Below are 23,743 nucleotides of genomic sequence, written 5' to 3' on the forward strand. Positions count from 1 at the left end.
GGAGTTTTTATAGTAAAAATTGTTATTTTAAAAATTTTGGGCCTTTTTATACATTTTCTTATAAATAATTAGGCCTCTTAAAATATAATTCTCATATTAATAATATTTTTAAAAAATATTTGGGCCTTTTTTATATGTAAATTTTTTTATAAAAAAAAAAGCCCCGGGCCGTCGCACCTCCGCTTGATAATTCTCTTAAACATATATATTAAGATAATTTATGATATGGAAACTAATAAAACCTCCAAATTGTTTTAAAATCTAAATTAGCATGCGATTTACAAAGCTATTAAACATAATCAAATCTAAATTACCAAATATCTAACTAGAGAATATCTCAGCAATTTGAAATGCTCACAATCTACCTTATTCAACAAGAATCTTACCTTATTTTTCACTCAATTAAGATCCCGCGAATAGCTCTCCACAATCCTTATTTCCAGCAACGACATTAATTCTTCTCAATCATTCAATGGTACCTGCATTCATTCCCGAGATTCGTTCCCTTGAATATCTCTCTGAAATCGACTTTAGCCAAGAAATATATTGCTTCAACCAACTCACAATCACTCATAATCAGGAATATTCCTTTTAAGTTGGGATCCAAAGATTTTATACCTAATTTTTTTCTCCTAACAATATTTTTTGCGTGATCACAACTCTACATGCTTAACCTAATTCATTTTACTATATATACACTCTCTTGCATAACAACTCTTACCATCGGCAACTCTTGATTTTTTTGGGGAAAAATATATTTCTTCTCTCTTTCTTTTTCTCAAGGCTTTATTTCAAAATAAGGTTTGTTTATATCATCTTCCAAACTTTAATCTCACTCTTTGGCTTTGTTCAAAGCTAAAGTAGTTATGTCGGTTTGAGAAAAGAGATTAACAACGACACAATGTTTGCTTTTGCAGATGATTTATTCAGGTTTTGGTTGCATTCAGTGTTGTATCAACGATACAACATTTGGTTCCACAGAAAAGAGACACTGAGGAGATGGGGGACGCGATGAAATCCTTGGAGAACAGAACTTTGGATTCTAAAAAAGAAATGGACATTATAGCTGCACTTGATGAAATGAAATCAATGAAGGTATGACACAGATGCCTTTTTGTATCTTCTCCTTCCTGGCTCTGTCCAATTCTTAATATGTTATTCTATTTCATGCTTCAATTACATGCTTAGGCCTGGGCATATGGGTAACCCGTTCGGGTTCGGGTTGAATGGGTAATGAATTTATGGTCCATTCGGGTATTTCTATAGTTTCGGTTCTGGTCTGGTTCGGGTATTGTCGGGTTTGGGTCGGTTTGGGTAATACCCGAAGTTTAAAATCACTTTACATACAAATGATCAAATAAAGAGAATAGAACATCAAACATGACATTTAAATACTAAATCCAATCCAAAATAACAGAGATGACTATTTCACTCTTAAGTGTTAAGAGTAGATTTTAATTATCTATATCTTATTATATAAAGTATGGTTTCTAAAGTTAATAATTCATAGGATCGCGACATGTGACAAGTATTTCAATAAGATTTTGACAAGTGTAAAAAATTACAACCAATTAGATTTTGACATTATGTTAACATAAATATGAAAAATTCTAAATCTAAAACATATACTTAGATTTTAAAAAAGGTAAAGAAATATTTTTTTAATTATCAAATTAAAACTAAGAAAAGGTAAATGTTGGATTTCCAATTTTCTTTGTGAATTATATTTTAATTTTCTAATAATTTTGTTTTGTTAATTTCTAAATTATTTTTAATTCTAACTAAGATATAGATTTGATGTTAAAAAATAATATAAATTTGATATTATGTATAAATTGTGTTTGATATAATTTGTTAGCTCTAATTCATTAAGTGCATAAATATAAATTATGGTTTATTATGATGGTATAGAAAATAGATAGTTAAATTGTATTGGAAAATGGAATATGTGTGGTTCAAATCCGATTTAAAAAATTACCATATATAAGATCAAAAAATTATATAGGTTATTACTTAGATTTTATATATTCTCGATAAAAATTACATTTATTTTATTTTCTAACCCGCATATTTACGCGGGCCTTATCTAGTACATATATAAACATATGTGTATTGCATATATATATATATAAATATATATATAAGTATATAACTATATAAGACTATATATCTAATTATCTATATACATATATAAACATGTGTATTTCTTCGGGTTTGTGGGTATCCTAAATGGGTAACGGGTAATCCCCGACCCGACCCGATACCCACGGGTAATCCAATACTCTACCCAATGAGGTAATTTTCTAATACCCTAACCCGCCCCAACCCGATTTTTTCGGTCCGGGTATCGGTTCGGGTATCGGGTCCGGGTTTTTTGCCCAGGCCTATACATGCTGACATAAGTGTCTTGAGTACTGATTTTCTTTTATTTTGATTTTTGCAGTCTAGACATACCATTGTGAGTGTAGTTTGCATTCAGTGTTGTATCAACGATACATGTTTAAGGTTTGCCATTTCTGGCTCAGATTGTGTAGTTGAACTTGTGTAGGAAATCTATTCTTAACCTCTTTGTTGTGTAGTTGACACCTTATTTGTATTATCTGTATTTGCAGGGGGACTTAGGATTTAGGAATATAACAAAAAAGCCAACTGCTCTCAGTGGGAGTAATATTAATCATACAGAAGTCTAATTACTTATAGAAGTTTCCTCATACACTCTATTGTGATTCGACTTTGTAAAGCTATTTTAATTACGTGTTTTGAATTAAAACTGATGTTTTTTGTTTTTATTTATATAGGTGATAATTACTTGAAACCATATGTGAAATTCTTGGGCCGATCAGCGGGACAACAATTAATCATCGGGAAAAACAAATGACGGCAGAGACGACGGTGGTGACGCTTTAGCGAAATATAAAGATAAAGTGGAGGCTGGATTAGGGAAAACGAAAAGTGGCGGCAAGTTCTGGCTTAAAGAGATGAAGATATGAACGATTTTGGGTCTTAAATGGGTTAAAAAAAGTACAACAAAACTAAGCACTAAGAATTGATTGGTTCTTGCTTTATTCTTATTGATCGGAGATACTAAACACTTTTGAAAAAAATGATTTGGAATTGGTGTAATCTTTTTATTGTTCCATAGAAACCGGCTGAATTTTTGGTTTGTGAATTATTTTACAAATACTTTTTTTACTTTAATAAAAAGTTCAAAAAATCAAAAGAAAAAAAAGATGTATAATTTTCAGTTTAAACAAAGATCCCGTATCCATGAAAATGGGCTGAATTTTTGGTTTGTGAATAATTTTACAAATCCTTTTATTTAATTTAAGAAATATTTTGTCATACATATGAATATAAATAATACTACATTTAACTATAAGAGCTAAATTTATCAAAAACCATACACCACCAATCAGTTTTATATACTACTAAAATCATAAATTTATGAAGAACAAAATTTAAAAAGTCAAAATTGTCCCACGGGTCAATATCTAAATGTGTAATTGAGTTACTAAAATACATATGTTTTATGGATTAAATTTAACAATCCAAAAGTGTAATCATACATCTTTAATACGAAATTAAAAAGTCAATATTGTCCCACGGGTCAATATCTAAATGTGTAATTGAGTTACTAAAATACATATGTTTTATGGATTAAATTTAACAATCCAAAAGTGTAATCATACATCTTTAATACGAAATAATATTTTTTTGTTAATGTTATATATACAAATTTAAAATATTATAAATATTTAAACTTTATTAAAATTTAAATATTATAATTATGTAAGCTTTTTCACGGGACGAGGTTATATGGTGAGATGGGTTATGGTCAATATTAATAAGGGATGGTATACTACGAGTGAAATCCTATAATTAACAATCAAAATACACTTATACAATCTTAAACACTAAACAAAACAAATAATATTAACAAAACAAATACAACTTAAAATTTCATTTTTTCGTTATAAAATATCGTCCCGCGGTGTACCGCGGGTCAATCACTAGTATATAGATTATTATTATTATTATATAATAATGAGTAGAAAGATTTTGCATCTCTGGATACTTCTTTAAAGTTTTCTGTGATCAAAGACTTGGTCGAAGAAACACTCATGTAACTCGATCGATTTGTCTTTTTGTTCTAAATAAAAAATGAACTTCATCTATAGAAAGAATAAAATGTATGTAAATATGGTAGAATAAGATATGATTTAAAATGTTGAAAATAATATCTATTTACCACTATGCTTGCCCGTTCATATATATTTTGAATATATATAAAAGGATCCAAAATTTTATAAGATTTTAAGATTAGTTTAGCTTTTGGCTTACAATGATTCCGATTATAAGAAATTATTTTAAATAGAACTATAGAACAAGTATCAAAAGTATGAGTTCTTTTTATTACAATATAGGAGATGATTAAGAAAGAATGGCAATGGCGAAGAATCAAACAATGAATTAATATTTGTTTTATCAACTAAGAAAAAAAACAAACAAACAAACCAAATGTTTGTGATGAACTAATCCTACCGACCACAATTTATATTATATAGTATTAAACCAAATAGATGTTTGTGAATCGTGATATGGTAGGCATTATTGCACGAGCAACATGACTAACTTCTTAGATTCTCCCGTTTGTCCTAAACATAGAAAACACCAAAAACACACTTAACATAGTACATTTGTATATACACACTTATTATGTATCTTAATCTCAGATTAAACATAAACGCAAAATATTGTATAAGCGGATCTACTCTAGCATATATAATCACTTAGTCCAACAATGAATTACCTAGTATATACAATGAGTTTTTGTGATGATTAACCGTTGAACTTTTGCTTGATTCATTTTTTCATTTCTTTCCAAAAATATCAGATTCCTTAATATATGTTATCGGGAGACAGAAGAGGTCGTCCACATAAACACTTAATATATCTAATCTTGAAACCGTCCAATGGCTCCCCTAAAATCCAAGAAAGGTGTTTTAAAGATCTAATCTATAATTTAGTATTAAGAAGAAAGGACATATGTATGAATTATGATGATAAAATATTACAAAATTAAAACTAGAGAATTATTAGTGTATGACAAAAGTCACAAAACGTTGTATAACAAATTACAAAAATAGTTGTGTCATAGTATATAATTGTCAAAATACTTTTTGGACGAGTTTATTTGATTTTACCTTTCATTTAACTGTTATGTGATATGTATTCTTTTCATGTAACATTTTATTTTATTTTATTTTATAATTAAGGGGATCTTATTTTACAAAAGGAGGTTAAAATTGAAATAAAATATTTAAATTTTCTTTTTTTTGTCAACATATTTACATTGTCCTAATTGAAATGTACAAACTACTTTTTTTTTTTTTTTTTTTTATTTTGCTAAAATGTTAATATCATTAAAATGAAGTGTTTAGGAAATACAAGGGTAAAACCTAGAGGAGAGTAATCTTGGCAAAAAAGAATAAAAAGCAAGATTACAATAGAGATTAGGGAGAAAGAGATTTAAGGGATCCAGAGAACCATTAAGTTCCTCCAACGCTTTCGATGGCGACGAGGTGAGATGGTGTTACGCACCTCACGGTCAATGTTTTTGAAGATGAGCAGAGGAGGAATGGACTGCAAGTTGTGGAGTACATTATTCCTCTGTTTCCAAATGTGATAAACCGAAGCTTGGACAGCAACCTTACGAAGAATCGATGTACAAACTACTTCTTAACAAAACATTTATACTTACAAATTACAATTGGTAAGAAAAGCTTGGAAAGATATTTATGATGTAGCTAAGAATTCAATCTCTTTTGTGCAATGGCCAATTTCTACTTAGTTTCTAGAAGTAAACCAAATATGCATACACGTTTGGATGTGCAGTGATGCAGATTTGTACACGAATGTGATATGGTTGCAGATAGATTTTTCAATGCAAATAGTTAGTTAGCCCGCCAAGTTGTGAGCGCGATGGTGTCACCGCTCGTTTCTCTTATGCTATATGTAGCAGTGTATATTGATGTTTGACGTGCCAACCGTATGTGACCAGCTTACCTAATTTCTCTTAAAAGTTAGATTTCAAGGTCATATATGTTATGAAGCTAGAAAACTGAGAGTGTTTGTTGGAGTTAACCAACAAACAAATACTCGCGAAGCTAATTTAGCTGCTTGTGTACTCATTTTGCTTTTGATTCTCTCATTAAACCAAGTTTATAGATTGATTGCGGAAAATATTTCCAGCCCGTGTAGATGATGATCTTTGAGCAACTCCTAAGTAACTCTTCATGCATTTGTAAGTTAGCTTTGTTTCTCAGAAATATATAGAGAAATATATAGAGAAATATATAGTTTCATATGGTTTCAATTTGTGACAACTTTTGACTTTAAACGAAAGTCCAAAGCTCAAGCATAGGATATATCTAGCTCGGCAAATGTTGAACAAAACACCTTAGTTGGTCATTTTACTACTAATTGGACTCACTAATACTAGAATAGCAATTTTTGTGGTCCTTATAGTCCTAACAATGATAAACAAGGAACGACTAGCAATCTCCTAGATTCCTTTGTCAAGACTCGAATCCACATTAAACAACAAAAGAATTGAGACCTCTTGGGAGCTAAATTTCCAGGTTCCATGTAGTTTCTGCGGTCAGTTTTGGTGGCTTCAATTCCTCGGCTAGATTCATTGATGCACACACCTGTTGAAACCGTAAGAGAAACTCATTAACCACGACTGAAAAGGAACCAATTGGCTGAGTGCTTTGAACTTCTAAAAACTCGATTCAGGCACTCTTTTAAGATGCATTGCACCAAGAGAAGTTCTAGTTCACCTTCACATTTACATGTTCAAACCAACAATAATAGAGCAGAAGTTAGTTTTAAACCTATTGGAAACCCCGATCGATGATACAACCAAATATTCTACCCAACTTCCAGAACCATGTAAGATGAACTATTTCCCTAACCAAAGGGTTCTAATCCAATTCTTTGATCAACACTTAAGATCACCATGCATCTTTTATGCAATTAATGATGAAACAACATGGGCTGGGTTAAGAAGTTTTAACCTACTAGATAAAACTAAATGTCATTACAAGAAGAGCAATGTAGTCTCCTATATTGCACATAGATGCTTTGTTTTGCAGCGATAATTTATTTGTTTCATAATGAAGTGCAAAACCACAATTCTAGAGAAGAGACAGGACCATAAGAAGAAATGCTAGGATAACCATATAAGGGTATCTAGTGTCAAAAGAAGTTGCGCAATGAACAAAAACAGAGAAGTAAAAATAGTATTTACCTTGAAAGATCCAGTTGATTGAGAATTCCTCGACCATTCCAAACCAAGCATCTTACTAGAAGTCTGATAAGTGGCCTTGAGATTATCACCACCATAAAGTTTACGAGAAACCGCAAAGTCCCACACATTCTTAGCCAAGTCATAACATGGCTCAAATGTAGCTATCCCTCCATGAACATAAGTATACTTCAGCTTACAATTCTTTGTGCCCACCATGTAATTAGCAGACAACTTGTTAGCCGGATCAATCACAAGACTCCCGTCAACAATTGTCCGGTTATCTCCTCTCATATGAATATAAGTCAGATTCAAAGGCTTCTCTGCAATTCTAACAGTGTTCATGAACTGAAACCTAACATCCTGCAGCATAAAAACCGAAACTTTCTACTTCATTTCACTCATTTTCAGAGGATCCATACAAATAGAACATTGCGTAACATCCTGCAGCATAAAAACCGAAACTTTCTACTTCAATTTCACTCCTAACCTTGTATAATCACCAAAAACTCTAAATTTCTCAGAGAATCCATACCAATTTCGTCTATTTATCATTTCTTATTGGTTTGAAGCTAAAAGGGTTAGCTTCTAATATTGAGAATAAGAAAAAGGAGTAACCTTTTTAGGGACGTTGTAGTCAATGATGAAGAAGCCAGGCTTCTCGACGGCGAGAGAGAGGCCGTTCAAGCTAGGACCGGCAACGAGGGAAGTATCAGTCATGGTGGCGCGTAGCTTAGCATTGCCGGCGTTGAAGGAAAGCGAAGCAACGCCACCGCTATTGTCGACATCGAACTTTCCCTTGAAAGAAGCTTTCATCGACATCACTCTCTATAGCCGCCGCCGCCAGTGTATTCGTCTTGTTACTCTCTCTTAAAAAAATGTCTTCTTCAAATGTTGGACGTATCTTTTCTAAAGAAATTATCAAGTATTTGGACATTTCATTTTGACTTTCAAAAACTATATTTAAACCAAAATAAAAAAATAAAAAATATATGTTGAAAGAAATGACCAATTTATGTTGATTTTTCTAATAAAACGTAAATATTTGTTGATTTTATAAATTTAGACATAAAGTTAAATTATGAAACGGCGGAACAAACAAATCGTGTTTCGATCCAAAATTTTCAAAAAAAATCATATATAACGGAAGCTTACTAATGGAAACATAATTCCGTTTATTTGTTTCATTTAGCGGTTTAGCGATGTGCCTAAAAACAAGAGTTTAAGATTAGATAAAAAAATCAACAAAAGTTCGATATATGATACAAACTTGAGGTTTTTTTTCCAATGAAAACTCATAGTTGAACTCTTTATGACATTTTCCCCAAAAATCATTGGAAGAAAGGAGATAAAAAAAAAGAACGGTGTAGTTCAAGCGATAGATGGCGGTTTCTACAATTGTACAGTCGGTTGAATTAATGTCAAATTTGTTTCTTTTAAAGTTTTAATGGTGATACATTTTTTTGGATATCTTTTGATTTCACGAATTGATGAAAAATAGAAATAGTGGTTTCTGTGGAAGCCCCTTGGCCCATTGGTTGACTAAGGGTTAATTAATGCTTCTACATCAAGAGGTCTGGGGTTCGAGTCCCAAATATTGCGATTTATTAATAAATTTGCAGATTAAAGGAGGCAAGTGTGCAGGAGATCTCCAGCGAAGTACAATTATAGCCGTTCGCCAAGATTCTACGCAGAGAGAGAAGTGTCGTCAGGTCGTGGATCATTGAAGGTGTCCGTCAAGAGCATGGAGAAGGAAGTGTCGTCTGTCGTGGATCTAATAAGGGTCGGAAGGAATTGTCCGTTGTAGAATCGTCTATGTAACAGTTCTCATAATTTGCAATAAATAATAAATCTAGACGTCAAAAAAAAAAGAAATAGTGGTTTCTTCAATATTTCCAAAACCGAAGGTGATAGAGAAATACTTGATATTCCGCCATAATGCGATTACCAATCAGAACCATAAAGACATTCAAAATCATTAGCTTCCAAACTGATGGTGGTAAGAAGGTTTTTTGTTGTTGTTATACACACACATAAATGAATATATGTTAATATGATATCAAAATTTTAAGGTAATGCAGCACCAGGCTTGGTCAAAGTGATTGAAAAACTTATCAGAGATAGAATATCATCACTGAACTTGTCGACGATAGGGCAGCATGGAGACCTACAATGTCGCTTGGCAGCCCTGCGAGGTCCTAATGTCCCTATTCTCTAGTTTAAGCATTCGGTTTTAAAGTTTCTATTTGAACCAATGTTTATACATTTTTTTTGTATAACCACTTTCCATTATAAATAAATTTCACATTTAAACAAAAAAAAATTTAGGTAATGATATCAAAATAATATCATCTATTTAATAAAATACAAATTTATTAAGATGAATATACAGATATCAAGATTTAAAAAACACAATACATATAAAATATAAATACATATAAATCCAAAGAAAAAAATAAGAAAAAAAAAACTCTAGTAAAAAAGTTTGGATTTAGTCACTGGTCTTTCTTTGGCTTTCTCTCTCCTTAAAATTGCTCTCCCTTCTCTCTTCATTTTCTCGCCGCCGCATTAGGTCATCGTTTCCGACCGGCGCGTGTGGGCCACCACGGCCACAGCGTCAGTTCGGTTTTTGGGTTTTTGTTTAGTTAGCTAGGTATGGTTTCGTATCTCTGGTTTCGTTTCGAATTTTCGTTTCTTTCCCATCCATTTCTCCTATCAAATCTAGGGTATGGTTGGTTTGATTTTGTTGCAGGTTTCAATACTCTTTTTTACCTGAGCTTCCATGGCCTAAACCGCGATGGCTCTAAGCCACTCACTGTCGTTGTGGTGGTAATTCGGTTTGGGCGACCCAATTTTTTGGGTTTCCTCACACAGCTCCAACGATCGGATTTAGGGCGAGATCCACCCAGGTTTGGGTTCCTCTTACCGGTTCAAGTCGTTTACTTGACATCTCCGGCTATTGCGATTTCAACGGTCTATGCTTGTTGGGCTGAGGTTCCACCGTTCCGCTTCTCATGGTATCCCAAGGTTTTTCTTCTGAAGACTCTTAATCATCAAGTGAGGCAAGTTGATCGAAGGCTTTTTAGGTTGTGGTCTGTTCTTTTGTTGTCAATCTGATAGTTTTTGCAATCTCGGATTGTTCGGGTAAAAAGATTATTGCTTTTCTGTGTAAAATTTCCAATCTTGTTTAGATATGTTTTAGTGTTCTGTTTGTTTCCCCGTTGTTTGGGGTTTAGTTTCTGGGGGTTAAAGTCCCGCTGACGTTAGTATTCCACCATGTATCCCATCTTTGTATTTCTCCTTTCGTACTTCTATTTCATGAATTATTCAGACGAAAAAAAAAAAAAATTTGGATTTCTACATGTTAACCCATACAATCCATAGGAGTTTTTTTGGGTTAATCCATTAAAAGTTTAAAACCAAAAACGTATTGAATTTTCAAATTTGGGCTTTTTATGGGTTTCCTAAGAACGTATATAAGCCGTTTCGTGGGTTTCTTAATAATGTATATAAGCCGTTTGAATTGTCTAACGTCCTTTCACAATTAACTTCTTTGGATTCGGTTCCAACTTTAAATTTAAGAAAAGAAAGCCGCGTGCGTTTGGTTGGGACTTGAGACAAGGGACAAAGACAACTTCTCAAGTTTTAATTTTGCCAACTTGCTTTTTCTCTTCTTTCTTCCACATTCTATACTTTATACCAATTCACATTTTATTACAAAAAAAACTATATTTACTACTATATTTTCCAATCTTCTGATTCTTTACCTCTTTATTATCTAAATGACTAAATGTATTCAATTCTGCCTTTGGTAACTGCACTTTTTTATTGACCTTTTCATAAAAAAGTTTCCATCTTTTTCTAATTTCTTTTTTAAATTTTGAAAATAATTGTCTAGATAAATGTGAATTTAACCTAACCTATATATATGTAATAATAATAATAATAATAATCTTCTCTCCGGATTCTATTCTCTCATTTGGTTTGTGTGCTTCGCTTTCGCTTTCCTCAATTCTCTTCTTCTTCTTCATTTTTGCCTATTTCCCTCTTTTCTCCGCAATCGGTTTCTTCTCTCATTGTCTTTTGACGAAGAATCTCTCTGAGAGCGTTAAGCGTTTCTTTGCTCTTTCTCAACCAAAACTTCCTCAGATCGATTTCTTTTTTTCTGGGTTTGTTCAAGCTTCATCGATATTGGTGGGTTCTTATTATTTTCTGTTTTTTTTTTGTTCATCGTAATATTCAATAGAATCTCTCTATGACTGGAACTGGTTTAAAAATTGAGTCTTTGAACTTGGGTTGTGATATTTGAATCGATCTCTGTGTTTGTTTGGCAAAAGGTTATTGTTTTGTGATTTCTCTGTGGTGTTTGCTAGTTTTTGACATGGGACTTTGCTAAAGATTTGATCTTTATCTTATTTACTGATTGCTATTCTTGTTGTAGCTTTGTGAATTGTTATAGGTTTCTTGGTTTTGAAGTTCAGGTGTCAAATTTGATAATGTAGCTTTTGTATCTGATTAATCAAGTATAAAGCTTATAATGCAATTGTGGTCTTAAGATTAGGCATTGCATATCTTGAATTGTTCAGTTACACTTTTCTTTGGCTTAGTGAGAACCAGTTATGTTATTGATTGCAAAGCTTTTATCTTTGTTTTTGTTATTGAAAGATAATTTGTTACTTCTTTTTTTTTTTATTGTAGTTTGCAGCATTTTCTACATTGTGGAAAGTGGTGAGAGTCTCTTGAATTGTCAAGTGTCAAACTGTGATTAACGCTAGGATGCAGGGAGAGAGGGCTAGTCTTGGTTCTTTATCGGAGGCCTTGAATTTTGAGCATGGTTCTACATCTAGTAATGCTGTGATAGATCAGCAGATTCGTTGGGAGAATATTCACAATTATGGTGATAATGAGTTGCAGGATTACATGAGTTTAGGTGCTGATACGAATCCTGCTTTTGCAAACTCAGTTTATCATGAGCAACGGGGCTTACACAGGTTTAACATTGGTGAGGCTAGCTCTAGTGGTACGAAGAACGAAGCCACTAGTCACACTGAACAGTGGAAGGGAATTGTACGTTTTGAGGAGCGGAGAAATGACAAGATTGAGTTGAGCCCTTTGTTTGTGCAACCATCTAATGGAAGCCGTGTGGTTCGCAATGTCAATCTAAATGCTGAATATAATGAGCATCTTGAGGATATGAATCTGGTCACAGGTCATCCTGGTCATTTTGAGGTTAATGGACTCAGGTCTGGGCTTTTACCAGAGAACGGTGGTGTCAGAGCGGGTTCCTCTGTAGATGGGCGTCGTGCATCCTGTAAAAGAAAAGCTCTTGATGCAAGCATTGGTCAGTCCTCTTCAAGTGGAGGTTTCCGTGAGTTCCAGCATGGAGAATCCAGTTCTTGGATCTCAGCTCCTGCATATTATAGCCACCCAATGGCAGCAAATGATTTAAACATATCTCTTGATCATGGTCGAAGTGGTTTGGTATCTGGCACTGTTCCAAATCTATCTGCTCCTGGCATCACAGAGAGCTCTAGTAGAAATTACTCTGTCTGGGTTAATCCCGCAGATCAACAAGAAACTGTAATCCCATCTGTCTTTGCTGCAGGAAGTGTTAGCAGACAACCGGTTGCTCCATCCTTGAACTCACCAGGGCTTCTACAAGCAGATCAACAACTGATCGACTTGAGATATGGACATGCTTTAGGCAATTTTGCTTCTCAGAACCCAAATGCTCCTGCAACTCATATGCCCCCTGTTTCTAGAAATACATTTCAATGGAACGCTAGCCCAGTGGCAGCGGGTTTATCATCGAGTTCTGCTACTCCTGTTGACAGAAATGTTATTCATCGAGATGAAACCAGACACAGAAGTAATAGTCTAGAGATTCCCTTGTTTGTCCCAGCTCCTGAACTGAGAAATGTGGCGCATGGTCATATTAGCAGAAATGCAAGTGGTGCTAGACATGTTGCATCGTCTTCATCCAGGACAAGTGTTCAGCCATCACCGTCTAGTCCAGCATTGAATCTTTACCAGAATAACTCACCATATAATCAAAGAAGATTATCTGAACACTTTCGTAGGTCATTGCTTTCTTCCCTTGCTACACACCAGAGAGCTGCTCGTTCCTTGGTCCCTCCTTCCTCTCCGGATGAGCATGTGCTTCAATCTGGTGGTGTTAACACCTCTCAGGTGCATAATCGGGCTTCCTCGAGAGCAGGTCCAAGGCAAGGGCAAAATGCAACTGGCATTCCTCATTCTTTGCGAGGCTTGGCATCCACAAGTCGAGGAAGAAGCAGAATGGGGGCAGCCGAGGTTAGTTTTATATCAAGATTAGTGTTTCTTATAGATAGTGATGTTAGATTTTTGTTCATATTGACTGTAAATCCTATAGTTTTCTCAAGCAACTGCGTAATATTGAGCTGATACTGTGCTTCTCTTCTGAAACAGATCCGTAATGTCTTGGAGCACATGCGTAGAGCAGGGAACTTGCGTTTTGAGGTACTGTTTTCGATTTGCGTATAAACAAAAATATTTTATCATAGCACAAAAATATTTTATCATAGCACATGCTAATGCTACCTGTCTTCTGTATGTATTTATTCAAACCTAGATTTCACCTGAATGGTTGTTTAATCTTTTTTTTGTGGTGCTTTATCCAGGATGTTATGCTTCTCAATCAGTCAATGGTGCTAGGTGTGGCTGATATTCATGACCGATATAGAGACATGCGACTTGATGTTGACAACATGACATATGAGGTAAAGCCAGAGCAAACCCATAATCATTTATTTGCTCATCATACTAACTGTGAGTATAAAATCTGCAGGAGTTGTTGTCTCTAGAAGAGCGGATTGGAGATGTTTGTACCGGTCTGAATGAGGAAACCATATCAAACCGATTGAAGCAACAGAAGTACAAAAGTAGTACCAGTTCTCCTCAAGAAGTAGAACCATGCTGTATTTGTCAGGTAACAACAAAATCAGATTTGCATAAAATTTGTGTCGCAATCTGGTTAACCATTATGACTTGCACTTTTGATTAATCTTATTAATTATCATGACTTGCTGATTGCTAAAATTGATGCAAAAACTGCAGGAGGAATACAAGGAAGGAGAAGATATAGGAATGTTGGAATGCGGGCACGACTTCCATAGCCAATGCATCAAAGAATGGCTGAAGCAGAAGAATCTTTGCCCAATTTGCAAAACAACAGGATTAAACACTGCAGATAAGGCAAGAAGATAATGATCGAAAGACTGTTGGGTTCTAACCATTTGTCGAATCTTCAATACCATTGCAGCCTCATCAGAACACTGCAGGCAAGTTGGTGTCTGCGTTTGGGGTTGACTGAAGATAGGAATGAAGGGAAGTAACTGAGGGAGATAGAGAGAAAAGGAGAACCTAAGAAAAAACTTGGGTTCTTCTGAATTTGTTTGGATAAGTTAATTTTACCAATTAGTTTTTTTTTTTTTTTGTTATTTATGATTACCTGGTAAAAGAAAAACCCAAGAAATCTTGTAAGCCAATTTGGCAATTTATAGATTTTATGGATAATTGATTATGTAATTTCTTATTTATCTCATATCCACATTGGATCTATCAAAATAGTAAAAGCTATGCATATTCTTTGATTTTATTCAAGGAGGTAACAGTTTCTTAGCTTGATCATCAAATTGATGAAATCCACAGAATCAGCAGAGGCACTTGTGACTTGTGGATTGCAGGAATATGGGCCTACCATTTTTTGATATCCTTTAATTTGTTGAGTTTTGATTTCAGTGGGAAAATGAAGTAACATAAACTCTCTTTGTTTATTTTTAAGTGTTGCAAGGATTTTTAACACATTAAGAAAATATATTATAAAACCTCCACTTTACCGCTTACTAATATATTATATAATTTATTTCTCTAATTAATATACTAAAAGATTATACTCTCTTTGTTCCAAAATAAATAAAATATATGATGTTTAAGAAGCTTATATATATATATATATTATAAGATTTTCATGTGGTTAAGTCCATCTGACTCCGCCTTCCCCACCGGAGTTCGACTCCACTAAGTCGCGTTACCCCGCGTAGTAGGGATTGGCTATGGATCGGGCCTTGTCGATCCAAAGATGTCAAAAAACAAAGATTTCCATGTAGATTTTAAAGTTATTTGATATTTTTGACTCTTTGAATTCTGTAATATTTTTTATGATTGGTTGAATTATGTTCTTAACTAGTTAATTAAATAAATTTTTGTTTTCAAAAATATTTTCTTAATCTTGTATTGTTACCTTTTTTTTTTTTTTTTTTTGTAAACCCATCTTGTATTATTACCTAAAATATCTAATATTTTGGAAGAATAACCTTTTAAAAAAAAGGGATTTACTAATTAAGGGAATACAGTTAAAACTGGAATATAAAACGATATTTAGTTTAGAAAAAAAATCAAAGGACAATTAAACCAGAGTATGGTCAATAAAGTTTGAGAGCAACTAATGGTAGATGTCGTGTCGGCAAGGGATAAGATCAATGGTGTTGATTGCATTGGACCATGCTTTAACCGTGAGGATCGTAGTCTACTTATTTTCACGAGTATCTACCATTACCAACCAGTCAATAGCTCTTTGAAAACTGTTTTATTTATTATACTCTCATGGTCATGGAGAGTCTACTTACTTCCCAACACGAGCCAAAATAGACACAGAAATGGAAGAGTTTTTGTCTTCCATTACTATGTTTATGTTGCTTCTTCTAGCTTCTTCTCGATTTGGAAAATGCAGCAGCGATGTTTACAGCAGGAGCGATTTCCCGGAAGGTTTCGCTTTCGGAGCCGGGATATCTGCTTATCAGGTAAAGCAAGCAATCCCATCCCTTCTTCTCCGTTGTCTTTTTTTTCTTTCGATTATCAATAAATTTTGGTTTCTCAAAGTGGGAAGGAGCCGTTAAAGAAGACGGGAGGAAGCCTAGCGTTTGGGATACCTTCCTTCACTCTCGTAAGCCCTTTTCCATCTAAAATTAATTCAACCAATAAAAAATCATACTGCAGAATATAAATAGTCATAACAAAAAAAAAAAAAAAAAATCGCTTAAATTGAAACGGAACAAGTATATGTTTTTACTTGGCAGGTAAGATGGATAATGGAGACATAGCTTGTGATGGATACCACAAGTACAAGGTTCTTTTTCTGTCTATACATGTTATATATTCACCAAGCTAGCAAAATTGGCTTTGGCCTTGTTATCAAAGATTTTCTTTTGGCTTTGTAGGAAGATGTGCAGCTCATGGCCGAAACTGGCTTACATGCATTCAGATTCTCCATCTCTTGGTCTAGACTTATATCTAGTAAGTCTTCTTTACCATGCTTGACCGATTTTTCTTGCTTTACTTCAAAGGATCAAATATTTTAGCTCTTATATATCTCATTAGATGGAAAAGGTTCCATTAACCCGAAAGGTCTACAGTTCTACAAGAATTTCATTCAAGAACTTGTCAAACATGGTAACACCCGTCTTTAACTCTTCTTCGGCGGTATAAGACTTTTCTTTACTTCCTATTAACTTGACTATATGTAATTTTATTGCAGGAATTGAGCCACATGTTACACTCCATCACTATGATCATCCTCAGTATCTCGAGGATGACTATGGAGGCTGGATCAACCGCAAAATCATGTAGAGTGGCATTTACTTTTCTTCTGCTTTGACATACTTGTACAAAAATAATCTTCTTGTCATTGCAGCGAAGACTTTACTGCTTATGCAGATGTTTGCTTCAGAGAGTTTGGGAACCACGTCAAATTCTGGACCACGATTAACGAGGCTAATATATTCAGTATTGGAGGCTACAACGATGGGAATTCACCGCCTGGTCGTTGCTCCTTTCCAGGCAGAAGCTGCTTGTTAGGGAACTCTTCCACGGAAACATATATCGTAGGTCATAATTTGTTGCTCGCGCACGCCTCTGTTTCAAGACTATATAAGCAAAAGTACAAGGTATACTTGCTTATACATGTATCTATATTTTAGACAACACTCTCTTGAATGTGATGAAAATAGAGTACGGTGTTATATATGTAATGTGCAGGATATACAAGGAGGTTCCATAGGCTTTAGTTTATTTTCAATGTATTTTACTCCTTCTACAAGCTCCAAGGATGATAAAATCGCAACGCAAAGAGCCAACGATTTCTACCTCGGATGGTGAGTCAGGCACAAACAAACTCAAGCAACATATCCAAGGTTTAAAAAAAAATATATACTCTTTTGAAAACTTAGGATGCTTGAGCCTCTTATATATGGAGACTATCCTGATGTGATGAGAAAAACCATTGGGTCAAGACTGCCAGTTTTCTCTGAGGAAGAATCAGAACAAGTTAAAGGCTCATCTGACTTCATAGGAGTCATTCACTATGTTACGGCTTCAGTCAAAAACATCGATATCAACCCTTCTCTTTCAGGAATCCCAGATTTTAACTCTGACATGGGCCAATCTATTAATAGTATGAACCAAACTCAATCTATTGAATATTTTTTAAAAAAAAACTCTTAGCTCTTTGATCTTGGTATTTTGCTTTTGCTAATTATATTTTGTTTTCGTTTTATTGCTTGGGAGTAACAGTTGCATCTATGAGGGTAAGAATTTCGAGGGCTACCAAAATCAGATGAAAAGTTCCTAATATCCTTATAAAGTTAAGTGTTCGCAATCCTTTTTTACTAGTTGTTGTGTTTGTTTTTGTTTGGACAAGACTGTTGTTTCTCCATGGGCTATGGAAGGCATCCTAGAGTATATAAAGCAGAGCTATGGCAATCCTCCTGTCTACATTCTTGAGAATGGTCTCTCTCTTTTTCTATCTCTATCTCTATCTCTCTCTCTCTCATTTTTGTTGTAGTATGTTCAGTTCTCTTGCCAATGCAAATGAATAGGTAAAACAATGACCCAAGATTTGGATCTGCAACAAAAGGACACACCAAGGATTGAGTACTTGGATGCTTACATTGGTGCAGTGCTCAAAGCCGTTAGGTAAGTAAAGTGTTTCATAATGCTTCGTATATTCTCTGCTCTTATCGGTGTATGAAAGAAACAAAGACATTGAGTACATGTAGGAATGGATCAGATACGAGAGGCTACTTTGTATGGTCATTTATGGATTTGTACGAGTTACTGGACGGATACAAGAGTACTTTCGGATTGTACTCTGTCAATTTCAGCGATCCCCATCTCAAGAGATCTCCCAAACTCTCTGCTCACTGGTACTCTGGTTTTCTCAAGGGAAAAAAACACCTTTCTTGCTTCCCAAGGCATAACGCAATTGCATAGCAACTTCTCTTCTTCCTCATAGTACTTGCTAGTGTTGCTATTAATTATGGTGTATCCGGTTCAGTTTATAGTCAGATTCTTGAATAAGGAATCTATATATATAATTAGATTCTCTCCATTTAGAGTATCCACATCAGCATCCATGTCATCATATTTTATATTTTTGTGGGCTTCACTTTATTTATTAAAACAAAAACATTACAATAAAATTAATTCACACACTTTATCTTAAAAAAACATTAAAACTAAAATTAATTTACACATTTATATTATTATATTTTGCTAAAGAAAAACAGTAATTTAACAAAAAAAACCAATTAAATATTAAAAAAAGGAACAAATGAATACCTAAAATAGAAAAACTAATATTAATCTGTGTTTAGGAAATTAACATAGATTGAAAAAATTAACGTGATTTGAAATACAACAAAAACAATCCTCAAATCAAAAATAAAAATAAAATAGTCTAATTGAATAATAAAACTGTGTAATAATAATATTTGAGAATGCTATTTGGAAATTAGAATATTTTTAATTGGAAATTGGAAATGGAAGAGTTTTTAGTTATAAATAAAAAGGATTTTTTTTTTTATTAAAAATAGACATATTTTTAAATTAGAATAATTTTTATATGTTCGTATGTTACACATTTGAAAAAAATTAACATTAAGAATACTACGTAGAATTATAATATATGCCAAATTATATATGTGAAAAGAGAATTTTATATTTTTCAGTTGATCAAGATAAAGTGTAATATTTTACGTTTGAATCTGATGTTTGTAAATAGGAATGAGTCTACATATGAAATTTTTTTTGTTTATAGGGAAATTTTAGATACACCAGAACATGGTAAAAAAAACTTTATGAATAAAATTTTCCCAGATATTCTCATGTTAACTTTAATAAAAAAGATCATGCAACTTATAAAAAACAATGGAGTATTGAAAGATAGGAAGAAGAAAATACATACGATCTATCTTAAGAAAGGAGAAAATACATACGATCTATCTTAAGAACTAATTCATAGTCGAATATATTCTATGTGAGCCAGTATAAAGTGAATAGAGAATAGATTTCGAGAGACGACGAGTGAATCATAGAAGATAATGAGAGAAATTGTAGTGAAATGTGTGAGAAATGTTTTACTATTTTAGAAAGAGAAAACTAAAATCTTTTAAAATTCAAATGATTATATTTATGCTCAAAAATTTGCATTATAAAAGTTTAATATTAAAATCCCGTGCAACGCGCGGATACATAATCTAATCATATATATAAAAGTTGGCCAACTCTCTCCATATGAGTGCCACATCAACATATAAGAAAATGACATGTGTCATTATACATTATATAGATAAAAACATTAGCAAAATTAATTGAGAGAAAATCAAAAGTCTTTTGTTGTGTTAAATTCTCCATTAATCTCACTCTTAATTGATTTTTTTAAAAACCAAAAAAATATCATACTAATGTATCAAGCACTATTTTCATTCTACCCTTCTTATATTATTAAATTTTTTTATCGATGGTCATTACTCGATAATGGCTAAAAAATTACTTGTGTTATAATTTATATATTTGCTACCTAACTTCATGTTACGTGTTGTGAATATGACATTCTCTCTTTTATTTTTGTGCGTTAAGATAAGTTGGTATCATTGACACACAATTTTTTTCACTTAATTGTCCTTTGAAACGTTAGACATACCAAGAAATTAAAAACACGAAACTCTGTCCTATATGGTTGTATGCAAGGAGAGAGATCTAAAGTGTTGACTTAAAGTACTAGCATATCATGATGTGGTTGGTGTACTAGATGACGAGAAAGTAAATGGAACAAAGAATTGTTTGTTTCGAAGTAAGTTAGGCAAGTTTCAAACCACATAAGTAACATAATTACATACCATTGTATTAATATAACATATATTATTGTTGTATGTATTCATGATAATGAAAGATTAGGATCGTAGGTATATAAATAATCAGATTTATACATAAAAACGTGGAACTAATATTTTGAATCAAAGATGAATCTAATCATAAAATTATAATATAGAAAATAGATATGACTTTATTAATTACATATTAACACACACGCAAAATAACATAAAACGCAACAAAAATCATAACCATATTTTTTCTGCAATTTTTAAAACAAAAACCCACGCTACGTGTGGGTATTCATCTAGTATGTATAATAAGAGTACTGAAAACACTTTGATCAAAAAAAAAAAAAAAAGAGTACTGAAAACACAAGCACAAATCCCCTATATAATAAAAAGAAATTTTTTTAAAAAATAAACTTTTAATGTGATTATATTGACATCATATGTCATTAACATAGTTAAAATAATTGTATTAAGAAATGAAAAAATGATTTTTCAAATTAATTGAAGATCTTCATTATTTTTTTTAATGGTTAAGTAAATAGTAAACCGACGAAACCCAAGACTGTGAGTTAATAGATCTCGAACTATTAATAGAGGACATTTAGATGTACAACTTTTATTTCGATGAGAAATAGGTATAGAACTTTTTTCGGGGATATATAAATCGGGGTCATACTTTGGGCTATTACTTGGTTTGATGCAATAGTTTTCGTGGAAAAATAGCTCGTTCCCCTATCATAAGCATCTCATTACTTGTTTATGTAAAAATATCCTCAGTCAATTTTCCAATCTTCACATTAGTAGCATCATTGGTAATGACAGTTTGTGAACTCTCTTGCCATACCTTGTACTTCTTGCACCATTGTAGATGCTTCTGCAGATTTGAAGTCCCAGAAGACCTTGGAGATGCAAATATTTTTGAACAATAATGATAGTGGCACTTGTCTGTCTTGATTGTCCTTGATTCTCGTGTAATGCTCCCACACTGTAAACCTTGTTTTCTGTTCTATAGTGCCTTATAACTAGAATCACCTTTCCATTTGACTTCCTTCATTTTGCCTCTATTATAAGGAGCCTTCAAATCCTCTTATGCTCCTAAACAGCATTGTCTTCTCTTATTGAGGACAAATCCATCTAAAAGAGAAGTATAAGTATCTCACAATTGAAATCCAAATCAATAGAGGCGAGAATCATAACTGAACAATCATAACCATAATAGCCGAATCATACGAAGAAGTAACTTCAAGTAAGAACACAAAAATGAACAATAAAAATCATAAAAATATGAACAAAGAGTTAGAGACTCAAGAACAAAGTGATTGTTGTGATCAAGACTTAATTTTAAAGCAACAGAGATGGGATATACAAAAAAAAAAAAAAAAATCCATAGTAGATATGGGTTGGACCGCGGTAGGTTGTGGGCTTTGGTATTGGCCATGATGCACTTTGTGCATGCTCCGATTCTTACTTGGTTCTTTTCTTAAGATCTTCTTACTTAGTTGGGATTTATACGATATCGTTGGTCTAAATAACTGAACTATTTGAGGCCGTTCTAGACGGACCACATCAAAATCAGTCGTGTCTTCTTCGACCTTGATGTGTTCCCAAAGAAAGTTTATCTCCCATTTATTTTTTTGGCTAGACTCTACTCATCCATATGCATTGGCTTCATCTCTACTCCTTGGTTAGCTACCGGTTGAACGTCTACATCATATATAAAAACAAAAAAAAATATAAAAATAAAATGATTCATATGATAATTAATACATAAAACACACACCAACATGTATATGTATCAAAATAGTAAAACTACTTCGTAGAATAACCATACAAAGTGTATGAACTTTTTCAGTTACTACAACTCTGAATAGCTAAATATGATACTCACCAAAATAGACATAAAAAATTACATATATTCATCTTTTATAAAAAATTCAAGCATCAAAAAGAAACCGAGTTCTTCAAGTTCACTGATTTGAGATCTCCATATGTTCCAGATCCTCTAAATTTTTGTCTAAACAATAGTCAATGTTGCCCCAAATTTGTCATAATTATCGTCGTATCTTGCAAAACAATATATTTTTGAAAATTTTCACTTCATCTCTCACTCCTCTCTTCTCCTACTTCATTAGATTGAAAAATCATGTCAATGTCTTCTGAGAAGATTCTGATCCAATCCTTAAAATATGACGGGAAAATGTGGTTGATTTCATGGAAATCCCCATTTCTCGCATGCTTCTGCGATCTCTCATATTCGTCATCTTGTTACAATAACGAGTTGATATGAGCCAAAGATTTTAAGCAAAAGCTTTCTTTTAACTCAACTCTTTCTTAGAGAATTAGGTTATTTGTTGGAACTTGATTTTTTTCTTTTTTTTTTTTATCATAAGAGACTCTTATATAGGCCACTATACAACGTAACCAATCATAAACCTAAACTAAAAAGTAAAAATACCAAAACTAATCCTTAATGTAAACAGGAAAAAATACTCAAAACTTAATTAAAGACTTTGGGTTCAAGTTAAGGCCTTATGGTTCTACGTGATACCATGATCCGTATCAACAGTATCACGAGTTGATGGTCGATATCTCAGAGAAAAAATTCACTAGAATTTGTATGATCAGTGTTGAATCTGTGTTCTAGAGACTAGCGCAACATGAAAATTTAAAATGTTCATGTTGATTTATGTAAGACGCCTAAATGACCAAATCAACCTGTTTAATTTCTAATTAGGAAGACAGTATGCTATTTATATTCTAAAGTTTGTGTATCATCCAAAAGAAAACCACAAATTCTGCCAACAGGTTACGTCAAACATTTTCTGACACTTCTAACAAAGGAAAAGTGTTAGAAAACTATTTGCGTATAACGTAAAGAAAACAAAATTAAAAAAAAACACAAATCATTTAAACACTTATCCTTTTTTTTTTCTATATACAATTACCTTCTTTAAAGATAGGGCCTCAAGGTGGACAAAAAAAAAAAAAAAAAAAGATAGGGCCTCAAAACGACAAAACATAATCGATGATCTGATTAAGAGCTTGAAACCTACCCATACGTTCAAATTTATACGACCAAACACTTGAAATACCCATACGCTTAAAATACGATCAAATTTATTACGGCTGTAGTGAAGATGCATATTATGTATACACAATAAATGCAAATCTCACGGCAGATTCATCTCCAATTATTAAGCGAAACAGAGAGGTTTGAACGAATTCACGTGGTTCT

At 33.1% G+C, this 23,743-nt stretch overlaps 3 protein-coding genes, 1 long non-coding RNA gene and 1 pseudogene across 4 annotated transcripts; 4 read left to right on the forward strand and 1 right to left on the reverse strand.

The window, feature by feature from the left end:
- Window positions 1-757: 757 nt before the first annotated feature.
- On the forward strand, window positions 758-2,789 carry LOC110225179. The gene is made up of 4 exons (XR_002329589.1): window positions 758-801; window positions 918-1,095; window positions 2,444-2,505; window positions 2,613-2,789. It is a non-coding gene; the product is annotated as an uncharacterized LOC110225179 (long non-coding RNA).
- Window positions 2,790-2,825: 36 nt separating this feature from the next.
- On the forward strand, window positions 2,826-3,328 carry LOC110224439 (annotated as a pseudogene).
- A 3,017-nt stretch (window positions 3,329-6,345) lies between these two features.
- LOC9330072 (outer envelope pore protein 24A, chloroplastic) lies at window positions 6,346-8,216 on the reverse strand. The gene is made up of 3 exons (XM_002893965.2): window positions 7,928-8,216; window positions 7,313-7,672; window positions 6,346-6,710 (listed from the first exon to the last, which is right to left on the reverse strand). The coding sequence occupies exons 1-3, from the start codon at window positions 8,129-8,131 to the stop codon at window positions 6,630-6,632; spliced, it is 645 nt and encodes a 214-aa protein (XP_002894011.1). The 5' UTR covers window positions 8,132-8,216; the 3' UTR covers window positions 6,346-6,629.
- Window positions 8,217-11,269: 3,053 nt separating this feature from the next.
- Window positions 11,270-14,893, forward strand: LOC9330073 (probable E3 ubiquitin-protein ligase RHG1A). Its single transcript, XM_021013201.1, has 6 exons — window positions 11,270-11,503; window positions 12,008-13,621; window positions 13,757-13,807; window positions 13,969-14,067; window positions 14,136-14,276; window positions 14,405-14,893. The coding sequence occupies exons 2-6, from the start codon at window positions 12,086-12,088 to the stop codon at window positions 14,552-14,554; spliced, it is 1,977 nt and encodes a 658-aa protein (XP_020868860.1). The 5' UTR covers window positions 11,270-11,503; window positions 12,008-12,085; the 3' UTR covers window positions 14,555-14,893.
- Window positions 14,894-15,796: 903 nt separating this feature from the next.
- On the forward strand, window positions 15,797-18,745 carry LOC9327380 (beta-glucosidase 1). Its single transcript, XM_021014196.1, is given in 14 exon segments — window positions 15,797-16,149; window positions 16,229-16,292; window positions 16,426-16,475; window positions 16,567-16,642; window positions 16,727-16,798; window positions 16,884-16,971; window positions 17,040-17,292; window positions 17,384-17,499; window positions 17,575-17,798; window positions 17,918-17,931; window positions 18,045-18,132; window positions 18,223-18,319; window positions 18,403-18,571; window positions 18,573-18,745. Coding segments are annotated over 14 exon segments (1,521 nt in total). The 5' UTR covers window positions 15,797-16,005; the 3' UTR covers window positions 18,639-18,745.
- Window positions 18,746-23,743: the final 4,998 nt, after the last annotated feature.

Source organism: Arabidopsis lyrata (genome assembly GCF_000004255.2).
Source record: "Arabidopsis lyrata subsp. lyrata unplaced genomic scaffold ARALYscaffold_1, whole genome shotgun sequence".
NCBI classification, from domain to species: domain Eukaryota; kingdom Viridiplantae; phylum Streptophyta; class Magnoliopsida; order Brassicales; family Brassicaceae; genus Arabidopsis; species Arabidopsis lyrata.

Excerpts from the sequence above, each read along its gene's own strand:
- LOC9330072 (XM_002893965.2), bottom strand. The coding sequence starts at position 8,131 with ATGTCGATGAAAGCTTCTTTCAAGGGAAAGTTCGATGTCGACAATAGC. Across the intron at positions 7,673-7,927 it reads ACTACAACGTCCCTAAAAAG|GATGTTAGGTTTCAGTTCAT; the intron begins GTTACTCCTTTT and ends TTTATGCTGCAG. Across the intron at positions 6,711-7,312 it reads AATCAACTGGATCTTTCAAG|GTGTGTGCATCAATGAATCT; the intron begins GTAAATACTATT and ends CGGTTTCAACAG.
- LOC9330073 (XM_021013201.1), top strand. The coding sequence starts at position 12,086 with ATGCAGGGAGAGAGGGCTAGTCTTGGTTCTTTATCGGAGGCCTTGAAT. Across the intron at positions 13,622-13,756 it reads GCAGAATGGGGGCAGCCGAG|ATCCGTAATGTCTTGGAGCA; the intron begins GTTAGTTTTATA and ends CTTCTGAAACAG. Across the intron at positions 14,277-14,404 it reads AACCATGCTGTATTTGTCAG|GAGGAATACAAGGAAGGAGA; the intron begins GTAACAACAAAA and ends CAAAAACTGCAG.